We start from the raw sequence: 16,543 nt of genomic DNA, 5'->3' as shown, positions 1-16,543 counted from the left end.
ATCATTGAAAAAATATAAAAAAAACACTAGACCTGATCAATATATATCACTTAATTTTGCATAATTTTGCTAAGAAGCTAACATATTCCCTATACAAAAACCTAGCAAGGATAATTAGAAACTTATATCGCTTATGGAAATAGAATGGGAAATCTGAAATAAAATGCCAGGGAAAAAGATGCCAACAGTAGTTAAGACAAATAATCCTTCCTAACCATGTAGAATTTACCCCCAAATCAAAAAGATGGGTTAGTGTTCAAAAATAAATCATAGTAACTCACATCTGCAAGTTAACAAAAGGGAGAAAGCTAATCATTAGATGTTGGAAACTATTAAATTTCTATTCACACATTTAATGTTTAAAGCTCTTTAAAAACTAGGGCTAGTGGGATAATTATTAAATATAAAAAGCCTTCTTCTCAAACCAATAGTCCATCTAATGTTTAACAGGTAGCTCCTAGATGCATTCTAGTTTAAATACACTATCTTTGATTGTGCTTTATTTCACCTTCAATCTTTCGATGGTTCAGGCCCTCCATATTTCTTACCTGGATGACTTAGCAGTCTCCTAAATGACATCTGCTATGGCCCGAATGCTCATGTCCTCCCCAAATCCATATGCTTTGAAATCCTAAACTCCAAGGTAATGGTATTACAAAGTAGAGCCTTTGACAGTAATTAGGTCTTGAGGGCAAAGCCCTCAAGAATGAGATTAATGTCCTTATAAAAAAGGCCCCAGAGAAATCCCTCACCCCTCCAGCCATGTGAGGACATAGAGAGTCCTTATAGATAGCCATCTATGAGACAGAGGCCCCCCACCAGCTGTCAAATCTGCCAGCACCTTGATCTGAGACTTCCCAACCTCCAGATCTGTGAAAATACATTTCAGTTGTTTCTAACTGACCTAGTCATGGCATTCTGTTAACAGCAGCCCAGAGTAAAACAATATCACTGTCTTCGGTCTAATTCCTCTGAAAATATTCCCCTCACTGTGGTCAGAATCATCTTTCTAAATGTGATCATGTCATATCCCTGATTAAAACCCTTTATTGGTTCATCTTCCTCCTCAAAAGAAAATCCTAGTGCCTTAGCATGCACCAAAGGCTCTTGGCGATCTGACTGTGCTAATACCTGCAAGGGACATTCTGTCTCCCTGCTTGGTCCTTTCAGGTCCTGTGCTCTCTCTTTCCAGCCTCCTGCCTAGGAGGCACTTCCTCCTCCGTCTTCACCAGGGGTATTTCTGCTTATCTTTAATCCTCAGCTCAGGTCTTTTATCTCTTGATTTACCTCGTATCACCTCTAAGAAGCCTTCTCAGATACCACTCTACCTCTTAGGTTACAGCTAATGCCTGTGCCTATATCCATTCCACGCTCTTACCACATGATTATCCGATTTAGATATCTTTCTTTTCCACTTGATGACTGCGCTCCTCAATATGATGCCCAGTGCTCAGCACATAAGTGACTACTGTTCACTGAAAGAAAGAATAAATGATTTAAAAATTGAGACAAAGGAGCAAAAGTGAGTTGCATTGGTTGGAACTCTTCTACTGAAACACAGGTTGGAATGGAATCTTCTGTTGGTGTTAGCTGCCCAGACTAGGTGAAAATGCGTGAGATTTTTATCTACCACCAATCCTAAAAGAAATCACTGAAAAGTCAAATTTTGGATCTGAAATATCCTATAGACCTACCTAAACCACCTTATATTTTACACTCAGAGGATGGGTTATTCCCCTTTTAACTTAAAAACAAAAACAAAAACAAAAACAAGCCGATGTACGAAATGAAATGTCAGCTACATTTACCTAACAAAGCTGAAGATGGTGGCCACATTTAAGTGCACACACAAGAAGGGTACAAACTTGAGAAAGCCACTCCCCTCATTCCGTAATCGGTGGGCAAACGTCTGTTTCTTGAATGAACTCTAAACTCTTAGCCATGTCTTACAAACCTTTCCTGATCCGCCCCACCCGCCTCTCCGATTTGCACCGTCTCCTGGTGTGGCTCACGGTCCGGCAGCTCCTCCTTTTAGACAACGTTCTTCTTTGCCAAAGTCAGTAATTTTGTTATTTAAAGAGAGTTCAATAACTATAGCAATATTTAGACATCCAGATAATTTGCAGTCTCATTTTGGCGGATAAAGATTTAGCATGATGATCACTTTAAAAATGAGAAATAAAATGTTTTCTCATTTCACTAGTATTCAAATAATAGAGTAGGTGTCTTTTGACATAAGATGTGCTTCAAATAAATTTTGAAAAGTTCAATTTGTCTGAATGGAAAATGAAGCATAATTGATTTTTGACATTTTAATTTCAAGTGAGTTGGTTGTCAGATTTCACTTGAATATCTACATCAAGGGCACATCAACTATCTTCAGCCATTATTGTTATTTTTCTATGTTCATAAATTTATCCTATTACTGTAAGTGGTATCATTTGACATGTGTGAGGAAAGAAGAATTATGGTTAATCATATTTCTGTTTTCTTGCAAACATAACAAACACCATACATTCATAATTTTAACAATCCCTACATGGATTCCATTGTTCAATGATAAAATTAGAAATAATACTGAACCTCTACAGAGGCCAAGGTTATCATATTAGATGTTGCATCCACAGAAAGGATTAAGAAATGGCCTCTGCCCACTGAGGAGAGAAACCTGGAGACAAAATCATCCCCATTCTATGTAATATTTATAATAGTGGTAGGAAATGAACCTGATTGCTTTTAGGTCTTGGGAAAATGTCACAAAAGCGGTGACATGTGAGAAGTGTCCTGAAGGATTCATAGGAGCTTGCCAGGCAGAAGGAACAGTGGGCTCTCTCTGGAACCAGAGACTGGAAAATCAGGGGCAGGGTGTGTGGAAAGGCATGGTCTTTGCTGTGGCATCCTGGTCCTTCTTTGAAGGACACCAAAGACCATGGCTTTTTTCCCTACGGACAGTTAGATTTGCCTTTGGGTAGAAACAAATGTAATAGAGGTAAACACAACAGACAAGAAGGAATAGAGGAAGACAAAAATCCTAGTTAGGAGGCTCTTACAGAAATGTCAGCAAGGCATGCTGAAGCTCTAAAATCACAGCAGCTGGAACAGAGATAAGTCAAGAAGTTTATCAGTTACCTATTGCTGCACCATAAAAACACAAAAACTCTGAATGGCATACGATGCTATTTATGCTCATAGATCTGAAGGTCAGCTGGGCTGGATTAGGCTGGGTTTGGCTGATCATCTTGACTGAGACAGCTCTCCTTCACATGTGTCATCTTCCTCTTGGAACCAGCAGCTAGCCCAGGCAGTTTTCGTGTGTGTGTGTGTGTCTGTGTGTGTGTGTGTGTGTGTGTGTGCATGCATGTGTTTAATGTCCACACTGGAAGCACAAGAGGTGTACTTCAAGAAGTACAAGGTGGTAACACAAAAGACCTCTTCAAGCTTAGGCTTGAAACTCACACACCATCACTTCTGCTTTATTGGCCACATAGCCAAACCCCAAGTCACAAGATGGGGGAAAATACCTCTTTACTGGTAGGAACTGCAAAGTCAAATGGCAAAAGGCAGGAAAACAGGTAGGGTAGTTGATAATGGTGTTGATAATGCAATATATCACACTCTCCCTCTGGGCCACAGTTGCTCATTTTCCTCCCAAATGTAATATGTGCTCACGCCCACCAGTGGATTCTCAAAAGCCACATCCAATCACATTCCAAGTTTAGGATCTTGCAATCTACATTAGATCCAGATGTGTCTCATTTAGAAAAGAACAACAGTTGCTCTTTGTTCAGAGAATACCAAACAAAAGAATGAGTTATCTGCCCTCACCACCCCCCCCATCACACACACACACACACACACACACACACACACACACAGTTTACAAACAGTGGTGAAGATGAGGCAGGATAACTGCAATAAACATTTCTCTTGAAGAACAATGGGAGGCTCTTAGCAGTTGTGAAATCCCACTGGGCAAATGTTGCTCTGGATGAAGAATGTGTCTTGATGAGGCCTGGGTTCTGTTCCCTGGGAGTGCCTCCCCCATCCATAATTCTCTACTGTTTTTGACTCTGTTCTTTGAGATGTCTTTCCTTTTTCATCCTCCTCCTCAACCACTTCTGAAAAAGGCTGGAAGATATGCCATTTTAACAACCTAAAAAATATTTTTGAAAAGCTTCAATCTCTTTTAGTCCTAGATGGCAGTGCTTTTGCGAATTCAGCTGTCTAAAACAATTTGTGATTTTCTGTGTATTTGATTCCACAGTCTACTCTGTGTGCCAAAAGCCAGAAGTCACACCCACAATTCTTTGCTAGACATGCTTTTCTCTCACTCTTAATTACTGCTACTCAGCACATTTGACTAATGTGGGACAATACTCTTAAGCTTCATAAATGCCCTTTTTCCAGTTGAAAAGGTATACTGTCAGGCTCTCCATTTTCTGTCTCAGTCTCTTTTATACAATTAAAAATTATTGAGGACCCCAAAGAGTTTACCTTAGAAAATCCTAGAAAGTACAAGAACCCACAATTACCCATTCCATTAAATACCAGGGCAATGATATTCACTTGTCATGTAACCTCTGGAAAACTCCACTGTGCTCATGAGAAAATAAGAGCAAAAAAGACATCTTAGTACTATTATGAAAATAATTTGATCTCATGGGACCCCCAAAGGACCTTGGAGATTCCCAGGGATCACTGAACCACATTTTGAGAATTCTTGGTCTAGACACCCTTTATTTCCCGAGGTTCATGACAGTTTCTATACATACCCACACCCTTGAGTTTCCTACAAATAACATAAATCTAGGCATACAATATCTTTGTATCACCGTAGTCTTTAAGAGCTCCATTTATCTAAGATAAGAATGTGGAACTCGATACCTCAATACATAAAATAATTCTTTACTAGAAATATTTGAGATAAGAAAAAGTGATTATCTACAATACTAACTTGTCTGGCATTCTGTCAACTTCAACTGCAAAATAGTATATCTAAACAACAGTAAGATTAGAACTCTGAAAAGATCTACAGAGTTGAAGAGACAAAAATTAAGAGGTCATGACTCGCCACGTAAGATAGACCTCAACGGAACCCCAAGGGTTTTGTTAAAACTCTGAAGGATTATACCACAAAAATAAGAATAAACCAGGGGCTTAAAACTCAACTTGGAATCACCTCATCCCTAGCTGCCTGCAATAGTGAAAAATAAATCTCTGAAAGATAATAGCATTCAAAGACTCAGAGTATTTCTACAATTTTTTGTAACAATGTCAATCACTCAGTAAAGAAATATACAAGACCAGAAGGCACAATGTGACCAAAAACGGAGAGAAGTAAAATGGAAAAAAAAAATCCATAGGATATTCAGATATTAGAGTTATCAGACACAGACTTTAAAATGACTAAGATGAATACATTTAAGGAATTAAATTACAAGATTTCCACAGAGAACTAGAGAACTAACTGGAAATTCTAGACTGAAAAAATGAAACAGGTGATGTTAAATACTTACCAGATTAGGTACACAGTGAATTAGACATAGCTGAAGAGAAAAAGTCTCTGCTAAAATTTTTATTGGGATTGTACTGAATCTGTAAATCAACATGGAAAGAAATGACATTTAACAACACTGAGCCCTCCAATCTATGAATACGGCATCTGTTTATTCAGGTTTTCTCCCAGCAATGTTTTATAGAATTCAGTGTACAGGTCTTTCATAACTTATCAAATTTATACCTAAGTATGTCATATTTTTTGATGCTAGTATAAATAGTATTGATTTTTCATTTCATTTTTTTGTCAGTATATAGAAACTCAATTGATTTTTGTATATTGACCGTGTATACAGTAACCTTGTTACTCACTTATTTTTAGAATCTTTGTATCCCATAGGTTTTCCGTAGAGCCCAATGTGTCAGTGTGAAGAGACTTTTACTTCTTCCTTTATAATTTTTCTTCTTCTTGCCTAAATGTCTTGGCGAGAAACTCCAACATAATGTTTAATAGAAGAGGATCATGGGCATCCTTGCTTTGTCTCTGATCTTGGGGAAAAGCATTTAGTCTTTCACCATTAAGTGCGAAGTTAGCTGCAGGTTTTTAAGATGCCCTTTACCAAGCTGAGGAAGTTCTCTTTTATTTTACTTCACCGAGAGTTTTTATTGGAAATGAATGTTGGATTTTGTCAAATGCCCTTTTTGTACTTACTTGAGATGATAATACGGTTTTCTTATGTTAGTCTGTTAATGAGTAAATTGCATTAATTTTCTAATGTTAGCCCAAATTTGCATTAACATAAACTTCACTAGGTCATATATTATCCTTTTTTAATTTATTTATCCATGCTTAATTCAGATTGCTAACTTTTGTTTAGAACATTTGGATCTGTGTTGTGATGACTATTGGTTTGGCGTTTTCTTGTGATTTGGGGATCAAAGGAATGCTGGCATCAAAGGAGTGGGGATTATCCCCTCTTCCATTTCCTGGGTTTATCTGTGGAGAATTGGATATTTTCTTCCTTACGTATTGTGGTTTTTTAAAAATTTGTTATTTGTTTTTTGAGAGAGAGACAGAGAACAAGCTGGGGAGGGGCAGAGAGAGAGAGGGAGACACAGAATCCAAAGCAGGCTCCAGGCTCTGAGCTCTCAGCACAGAATCTGATGTGGGGCTCAAACTCATGAACTGTGAGATCGTGACCTGAGCCGAAGTTGGACGCTTAACTGACTGAGCCACCCAGGTGCCCCTCCTCCTTAAATATCTTTAAGAGTTCTAGCTAAATTTGGCTTTTTCTGTCAGAAATATCTGTACAATCTATAGTGCTATCATTTTTCTCACTCCTAGTATTGGTAACTTATGTCTTCTTTCCTCATCAGTCTAAGATTTATCAATTTTGTTGCTTTCAGAGAGTTAGCTTTCAGTTTCACTGACTTTCTCAATAGATTTTATTTTCTATTGCATTGATTTCTTCTCTAATCCTTTTTCCTTTCATTTGCTTATTTTGAGTTTCACTTGCTATTATTTTTCTAGGTTAAGGTGGAAGCTGAAGTTCTTGATTTGAATCCCTTCCTTTTCTAATATAGACATTTAATGATATAAATTTCCCTGTAAGTACTGCTTCAGCTGAATCCCATAAATTTTGACTGTTTTCATTTGCATTAAGTTCAACGCACCTTCTTTTTATTTTTATATTTAAACCATTTACCTTTAAAGTAGATTTCATGGATTCAATATATAGTTGGATTAAAAAACTCAATCTGATCAGGGTAACTGACAATTTACACTTAATGTAATTATTGATATTGCTGTTTAAACCCACCATCCTACTGTTTTATTTTCTATTTGTCCCATTCATTGTTTCTTCCTTCTTTTGGATTGTTTTTTGTGGCTACATTTTATCATCTTTGTTGGCTTATTAATTATGACTTTTTCTTTTTATGGTTGCATTAGGGTTTACAGAATACATTCTTATCAATCTTCTTTCAAGTAATACTATACTATCTCACAGTTAGTGTAAGAATTTTAGAGTACTATACTTATGCTTCCCTCCTCCCATCCTGGATACTGTTGTCAAACATTTCACTTTACATGTGTTAACCACACAACATCTTGTCATTATCTTGGCTTCAAATCATTAATTATCCTTTAAGGATAATCTAAAATGAAAAACAGTCTTACATATGTTCACATATTTACCATTTTTGGTCCTCTTTGTTACTTTGCATAGAAATAGGTTTCTATCTGGTACCATTTTCCTTCCGACTAAAGGCATTCTTTAACACTTCCTATAAAGCAAGTCTGCTTACGATGAATTCTTTCAGCATTTTGGGGTCTGAAACAGTTTTGATTTCATGTTCATTACTGAAAGATATTTTCACTGATATAGAATTCAAAATTGAGTCTTCTTTCAGTAATTTAAAGATGTTACTCCACTGTCTCTAACATTCTTATCTTTGTTCCTCTGTGTCTCTTAACTTCAGCAGGCTTAAGAATTTTCCTTTGCCACAAGTTTTAAGGAATTTGATTCTGATGGGTTTTGGTATAGTTCTATTTCTTGTACTTGGGGTTGAGTTTCTTGGTTCTCATTTGTTTCCCTCTCTCAGGCAACACTGTCTGTCCTGTGCTGCCTAATATCCGATATTTGAAAACTGTCTCATATATTTTGTGTTTAAAAATTTTCAAATGGGTAACTCCAATCTCTATTATATTTTGGCCAGAGGCAAAAGTTCAATTTCACGTTTCCCATTTTTACCATATAAAAATTTTATTTTTTATACTTAGCTTTTAAATTCCATGATAAAAATGTTTCATCTGCACACATAAAGTTACTAGAATTGTTTTATTTATCCCACCTCTTTTAATACACATTATGTGCATTTATAGAAAAAGGCAATAGGAAAATATTAATGGATTTAAATACAGCATGTAGGCAAAACACACTTTTATGTTTTCTAAACCTGTTTGATACTGATATAGAAGGAAGCTTGTTACAAATCATAATGCTTTCAATAATCTGTCAGGAAAGAAAGATCATATTAGCACCCTTTTACATTTCAACACAAACGCATTCTCTGAGCCGCACTAGGAAAAAGTAGTATTTCTGTTTTTATTTCTGGAAGTCATCATTAGTACGTTTACACTTATTAAATATATCCTCAAAATTTCCATCACTTGGGAAAACCATAAAGTTAGTAAGCTAGCTAGGTTTCTTTATTATTTTAGTAAATATTTTTATCTCCAAAGTCAAAATTGGGCAGGAGTGCTGTATACAAGGTACATAGCTTACATCTTTGGGACAGGAGACAATAAGAAGGTAAACAAGCCTGGAGCCCTCCTAATCTTATACAACTAACACCGTAGATCATGGCAGGTAGATGTACACATCCACCCATTCACAAAGAGGTGTAAATTCTTTTGACAATGAACTTTCTAAATTTTACGGTAAGGTCAACAATAAAAAACATTACACACACCACACAAATAATTAGAGAAAGTTAATGATATAAACCACAAAACGAAATAATCTACACTTCTCATTTGGAAGGGAAAAAAATAGGACTAATACTGTAATACTTAGCATCTAATATAAAATTTTCACTGATTATAAGTTGAATCATGTTGATCGAAACTTTACAGAGTAACTTTGCATTTTACTAATTCATAAGATAATCAGTAGATATGCAGCTCTAGTTGAGGCTTATAAACCCCTAAACATTTTCACAGGTAAAGTGAAATCAGCTACAAAATACAAAACAGGAGTAGAGATTTGCCAGAAGTACAAAACACTAACATAGATGCAATAGGTATATAATGTAATCTGTGCAATTCAAAATTCCCAGAATTTTCTTATAAAATGTACAATAAATAATAGTCATACTTGACTTTATCAAGTTAACAAAATAATTACTAACCAACGTTGTGTTTTACTAGTCAATTGCTTAGAAACACCAATTGCCATTTTAAAATTATTTTCACCATAAAAATAGAAGGCATATCAAGCTCTTTAATCTTCAAACATCCAAAACAATTTGGAAGGCAATTATCAATCAAAAATATTATCTGTTAAAAAAAGGTAATTAAAAAACATACATAACCTATTTTTTTTTTTTTTTTGCACAATTTTCTTTTCTTATGAAAAAGGGCACTTAGTGTGTAGCTAAAGCTTTCGGAAAATAAAGATACTGCTGACTTTCCTACTAGGCAGATGACATGTACAGTTCTTAATATAAAAATATAAATATTTTTGACAGAGAAGATGAAATAGTGGTTGGTGTAAAATCCCATCACCATTTTACTTGAAAAACACTTTTTTCCCCAAAGACCATAAAAACAATACTGATTCCATGCAGTTGTGTTGCCAGAAGCTTCTCCAATTACAAAACATTAAGGTATTCACTGAAATTTCAAAAGTGGGCCCGTAGTCTTTTGTTTTCTTCTCGTAGTCTTTCAATTTCAGCCACTAAACCTTCATTCACTGAGTATCTTTCCAGCAAAGAGTGCATTTCATTCTAGAAAAGGGGAAAATGCTTTTTAAATCATTGGTATTTCATTTATTTGGCAAGCTGTTTTACATACTTTCAGCTATCATATCTGTCATGTCCAATTAACTACCTGAATATTTCTTGTACTTAACCATCCTTACTACTTTGTTAATATAAATGAAAGATCACTGGTGAAAGTTATATATTTGCAAGGCTTATATTTGTACATGTGGGAAGCTTTTAACTTAAATAAACAAATAAATAAAAAATAAATAAATAAATAAATAAATAAATAAATAAATAAAATGGCTGTGAAAAAGTAGCCTTAACTATTATAAGTTAAAAAGAAGAGGGACCAGTTAAAGTCTATTTTACTTACTAAATTTCTAAAATTCCCTATTTATTCTAGCAACTAGATATAATAAAGTAAAAATATATCACCCTTTAATGGACTCTTTTTAGATCCACAACTCTATACTTATTTAAAATAAAATATGTCATACATACCAATTGCATGTGAAACTGTTTAATCATCTCCACTTGTAAATTCACAATGTCCCTATGGCATGCTTCTCTAGGGAAGAATGTAAAATACTTGTTAGAATTATAATGGTTTTGCCAATTCTAGATCGTTCAAGAAAGTGGCTAACCTTTTCTCATTGTTTCAAATGATTGGATGTTAATAATAAAAATAATAATACCAACGTGTCTAGAATTTATTTACTATGTACTAGGCACTGTTTCTTGGAGAGAGAGAGAGGGCACATGAGCAGGGGAGAGGCAGAGAAAGAGAGGGAGAGAGGCTCTTAAGCAGGCTCCATGCTCAGCACAGAGCCCAACATGGATCATTACCTGAGCCAAAATCAAGAGTTGGACGCTCAACTGACTGAGCCACCCAAGCGCCCATTTCTTGTACTTTAAGTGGAAGAACTCATTTAATCTTTACCATTAGGTGCAATTATTACCTCCATTTTACCAACTAAGGAACTGAGTCACGGAGAAGTTAAAACTATCCAATCAAACCACCAGTAAACGGTGGAACTAGTATATAAACCCAGGCTGTCTACCTCCAGAACTCTCATTGTACTACATTCCTTAATATAGAAATTATCATTAAAGAAAGACAGAGGTGGGGCACCTGGGTGGCTCAGTCGGTTGAGCATCCGACTTCGGTTCAGGTCACGATCCATTGCGGTCTGTGAGTTCAAGCCCCATGTCGGGCTCTGTGCTGACAGCTCAGAGCCTGGAGCCTGCTTCCCATTCTGTGTCTCCCTCTCTCTTTGCCCCTCCCCCGTTCATGCTCTGTCTCTCTCTCTCTGTGTCAAAAATATATAAGCATTAAAAAAAATAAATGAAAAAATAAAAAAATACAGAGATTTATATTACAATGAAATACATACAGATAATTTACTAGGTTATAATGTTTTAATTATTATCAATGTTTTAGCTATTAAAAAAATATCTCCAGTAGAGTAGAAAATGGGTATTTGGGTGGTTATAACAGAGGTTACCCAATAAAATGCAATTAATTCAGGCCTACAAAAGAATACATGAAAATTATGAAGTATAATAATAAAAGGATCATTCAGTCACCCACCACACAACTTATGAGCTAGAACATTAGCAAAATCATAGAAGCTTCCTATATGCTCTTCTCTGATTCCATCACTTACCTTAGGAGAAGCCCAAGAAAGAATTCACTCCTCTGATGAATTTTGTTTAAGCAAAGAAATCGTTTTTTAAAAAAACAACACACATCTGTCTAACATAGCATATACAGTCAATATATTTTCATTGTGCTTGTTTCTGAGTATTACAAAAATACCACATCCTATGTAGTACTGAGTAGTGCACATTTAAAAAATAACCCAGTACCATGTTTTCAACATTCATCTTCTATACATCTATAATTCACTGATTTCTGCTGGTGTATACATTCTCCTATCAACTGACATTTGGACTGTTTTCAAGATTTTACTGTTACAATGTTGTTATAAGCAATCGTGCATGTATCTCTCAATCCACATGTGCCAATTTCTATAGGCGATAGATCCATGAGTAGATACGCTGAATTAAAGGTTATGATCCAGATGTATACTTGTTCAGTTTTACAAAATAATGCAAATTATTTTCTGAAGTGGTAATATCCGTGGACTTGCTCATCATCCGTGTGAGAGAATTCCTCTTGCTCTACGTCCGCATCAAGGCTTGGTCTTGCCAGACTCTGCACAACATTCTCCCATCTAATGGGTGTGCAATAGTGTCCCACTGCATTTTCAGTTCTCTGATTGATCACAGGATTGGACCTCTCACCTTGTGTTCATAGACCATTCCTCTTCTGTGAAATGCTTGCACAGGTCTTTTCATCTTGTTTTTCTATTGAATGCCTTTTTTTCTTATTTATTTCTCTTTACATAATCTGATTCTTTGTTGGTTATATGAATACTGCAGAGAGATTTTTGTCCTGCCGCTTTGTTAATGGTATCTTGTGATGGACAGTCATCAACGTTCTCTAGTTACTGACCTATTAACACAATCAAATTTACCCATCTATTTTTATAGGTAGTGTATCCTATGTTTTGATAACTTCCCTACCCTGAAGTCATATATAAACTCTCTTACAATGCCTAAAACTTTACCCTTTAAACTTTTACTCTGGGTGGAATTGATTTTTTTTTAATAGCTGGGAATAGGGATCTATGCTTTTCCTCTGTCATATATCACATTTCTATATACGCACAGGTTTTTCTCTGGTCTATGTGCTTCTTTGGGGCAGTTTGTCCACCCTGTGCCAATGCTACACTGTTTTAATTATAGCTTAATAATTAAGCTTATCATCTGACAAAAAAGTCCCCTTCAACCTTATTCTTCTCTGGAGTGTCTTGGTTATTCCTGGATCTTTTCTTCTTTCACATAAATTTTGAAATTATCCTGTCATTGTCTTCCAAAAACCCAGATAGGATTTGATTATAATTTTACTCAATCTATAGACTAATTTAGAAGAACTGACATCTTCATAATATCTTTCCACTTATTTAAGTATTAATGCTTTCTAATCAAATTTTAAATGTTTTTCTACAAAGATTTTTACCATCTTTGGTTAGATTTATTCCTAAGTACCTTACTTTTTTTGTTACAACTATACTTTAAAAATTCTCTCGGCTTACAAATTATGACAAAAGCTGTATTAAAAACAAACAGAAAACACCAGAGAACCATGAAAATTGCTAGGATTAAAGAAGCCATGGTCTTATAAAAGAGGGAAGTCTAGTAGGTAAGCCCCACCTTTCCCCCTGCCTTTCCCTGTGGGGGATGTACTGATACTCCCGTGTGGGGAAAAGAAGCTGAAGGGAAAGCAGTGGCCTGGAGCTTGAGAGAGTTTCACTGGGTAGGGCTGTGCTAGGTTGGGAACAGTCAGGACTGCCAAGGCTTTAAGGTACCAGATCCTGGAAAAGGGGTACCTGCAGAAAAGTAAACCTAAAATTGCACTCTCCCCTTGAGACACCTGTTGACTCCTAAGCTATGCCTGTCCTGGGTTAGATGGCAGGAAATCAAACACAAAGTAGCAACTAGAGCAGAAGAAGATTTTGGTGACCTTGTGATGCTGGGGAAATGGAAGCTAAAGTGCAGGACCCACCAAGGTGAAAAAGCCAAGTGAGACTCCAGACATTCAGCTGACATCCCAGAAGGGCACAGACTAAACTATAGGGATACAGTCAAACCAGAAATAAACTAGCCCCAAGGAAACCTGAAAGCCAGCAAGAAATGGAACAAAGTGATCTTCTTGCTGGAAGAAATTTAAATCTTCTTAAAAGACAATAAAAATAGAGCCACAGACATCTGCTTAGGATGTAATCTCTCCAACTCTGATGATGAGGTCAAGCCAGATAAACTATAAAATATACATGTTTAAATTCAACTTGAGAGTGCAAAGAACTCTAAATGCACCAAACTCTAGAAAACAAGAGACCCACAATTATTTTCATCCTCCACAGAGCAGTGGTGGGGAGACAGCAGCTGTTGACAGGGTAAGGAGAGCACGCTGAAATCTGTATAGATTTCTGGAGGCAAGTGAGGACTGGCTCAGCAGTTCAGAATCCCAAGGAGCCCTAGCCAAAAAGGAAGTCCCCATTCATGCACCAACGATGCACAGGCCTTCACTGAGGGCTTCTGGAAACAAGCAGGGGCAGAGCAGGGGGGCAGAGATGCACAGGTCTGTGAAGACTAAGGGCAGCGGCCAGTGAGCCCTCTGAAGCACTCTAGGCCCTCGCGGAGAAGGCAGCCAGCCTCCAAAGCTGAGGGAGAACAGCTGACAGAACCCCTCCACACCTCGCCTCCCCTGTCCCTCCACCGTAAGTGCGGCTGCTCAAGACTTCCTGAAGTCAGAACAAGTATATTTATAGAAATCCTCTGAGCCACTCTGGGTCCTGAGTCCCAAGCCAGGGCTGCCTTGGTTGACGGAGGGGCAGAAGAGTTGAGAGAGGCCCCGACTCACCCCTACTCTCCAGGTGCAGGCATGCAAGGCGGGCTGAAAGCTGAAGGCAGGGCAGTGCTGTCTTGCTCAGTCTGCCCCAGCATAAGAGCTTTCTCCCTTTCCAGCACTGCTTTACTCACATTATATTCAAGTCACTTTACCCAGACAATTCTGCTGTCCTGCCACATATATATGTTCCTGAAAAACCTCATATTCTTTAAAATTGTTGTGTTGGAAATAAGATGACCCGATTTTTAAAAAAGTAGCCTGTGTGTGTGTACACACACAGGAGAACAAATACTGCATGATTCTACTTATATGAGATCTCTAAAACAGTCAAATTCATGGAAGCAAAGAACAGAATTGTGGGCATCAGAGGTTGGAAAGAAAGGGAAACAGGAAGTTTCCAAACACAAATATAAAAGGTCAGTTATACAAAATGAGTAAGTTCAAGAGATCTGCCGTACAACATTGTGCCTATAGTTAGCAATACTGTATTACACAGTTAAAATGTTTTTATTCATTTTTGAGAGACAGAGAAAGAGAGAGAGAGAGAGAGAGAGAGAGAGAGAGAGAGAGAGAGAGATGGGGAGGGACAGAGATAGGGAGAGAGAATCCTATGCAGGCTCTGCATTGTCAGCATGGAGCCTGATATGGCGCTCAAACTCATGAACTGTGAGATCATGATCTGAGCTGATGTTAGACGCTTAACTGAATAAGCCACTCAGGTGCGTCTATACTCAGGTGCCTCTTTCTTAAGAAGGCAGATCTCATTGCAAGTGTTCTTACCACAATAAAACTAAAACAAAAAAAAAAGGAAAAAGAAAGAAGAAAGAAAATAACAGGACTTAAGGAAAACGGATTGGAGCAGATTACTCAAAACTTAATTTTTTTTAATCTTTATTTTTGAGAGTGAGAGAGAGAGAGAGAGAGAGAGAGTGAGTGAGCAGGGGAGGGGCAGAGAGAGGGAGTCACAGAATCCAAGGCAGGCTCCAAGCTCTGAGCTGTCAGCACAGAGCCCGACATGGGGCTTGAAACACAAACCGCGAGATCATGACCTGAGCCAAAGTCAGACGCTTAACCGACTGAGCCGCCCAGGAGCCCCCAGATTACTCAAAATCTATGCAACTTTGTAACAAAAACAATTAAGCCCTAGTAAAAATATCAGCATAGTTTAAATATTGAATAATCAAAGACTTTACCTTAAAAAAAAGTGATGGCCACTTGATAAAAGGGTAAGAAAAAAAGAGAAAGGATTGGGGTCATCAAACATGGAGGCAAGGATAAAATACCCAAAGCTGGGGGATAATAACAAAGTAAGTCCTTCCTAACACAGAGCACACAGCCAAACCAGGTTAAGAGAAAGAGTATAGGAAGAGACAGCACTGATAGGTGGTTTGCTGCCTTCAGCTATGTTCATGGACTTGGTTTTAGTAGCCTTTACATGAACCAGCAAAATTTCCTCATCATATTGTCATCACTGTCCTATTTATCAATCACAAATGAATTAATTTACATTACTTAACACAACACATTGCACCTACCCCATTAAACTACAAGGCCTTTGTGGGCAGATCATTCATTTTTGTACCCTTAGTATCCAGTACCTATTCTAGGCACGTTGTAAATGTCAAAAATGATGATTTTCCTTTAAAAATGTATGTGTTACCATTTAAAAATATTTTTTTTCAAAAACCTTTTAACATTAAAAAGAAACATGCACCAACAAAAACTATATACCTTCTCTAATATTTTTGCTCAAGATATTCCAAATCAGAGCTAGAATACTAACTACATAGGTCCTAAGCGGGGGGGCGGGGGGCGGGGTGGGGGGGGGGACACAAAAGATTCTAATAACTGAAAATAGTTTCTGATATATATTGTGATGATAGGTAAAAGGAAGTAACACTGTAGAACACATTCTTATAGTGTTCAAAATTCAAAGGATAAGACAATGATAGATCCAAGCAAAAAAACTTTTAATTCACTCTTACATCCTGATGCATTCCGTTTGAAAATATTCAGGGGGCGCCTGGGGTGGCTCAGTCAGTCAAGCATCTGACTCTTGATTTTGGCTCAGGTAATGATCTC

General features: G+C 37.0%; 1 protein-coding gene across 4 annotated transcripts in view; it reads right to left on the bottom strand.

Moving 5' to 3' along the window:
* Positions 1 to 8,317: 8,317 nt before the first annotated feature.
* Positions 8,318 to 16,543, bottom strand: part of NEDD1 (NEDD1 gamma-tubulin ring complex targeting factor) — a 47,407-nt gene continuing 39,181 nt past the window's right edge. For 3 of the 4 annotated variants that reach the window (XM_049626116.1, XM_049626117.1, XM_049626118.1), the window contains 2 exons: positions 10,486 to 10,552; positions 8,318 to 10,005 (listed from right to left, as the gene is read on the bottom strand). In XM_049626116.1, the coding sequence (XP_049482073.1) occupies positions 9,901 to 10,005; positions 10,486 to 10,552 (172 nt within the window). In that variant the 3' untranslated portion in view covers positions 8,318 to 9,900. Of the gene's footprint in view, positions 10,006 to 10,485; positions 10,553 to 11,116; positions 11,295 to 16,543 lie in introns of those variants that run through there. The other variant, XR_007456781.1, reaches the window with a different exon arrangement.

This window comes from Panthera uncia, chromosome B4, assembly GCF_023721935.1.
Source record: "Panthera uncia isolate 11264 chromosome B4, Puncia_PCG_1.0, whole genome shotgun sequence".
Classification (NCBI taxonomy): Eukaryota; Metazoa; Chordata; class Mammalia; order Carnivora; family Felidae; genus Panthera; species Panthera uncia.
This window is presented reverse-complemented; position numbering and strand designations above follow the sequence as displayed.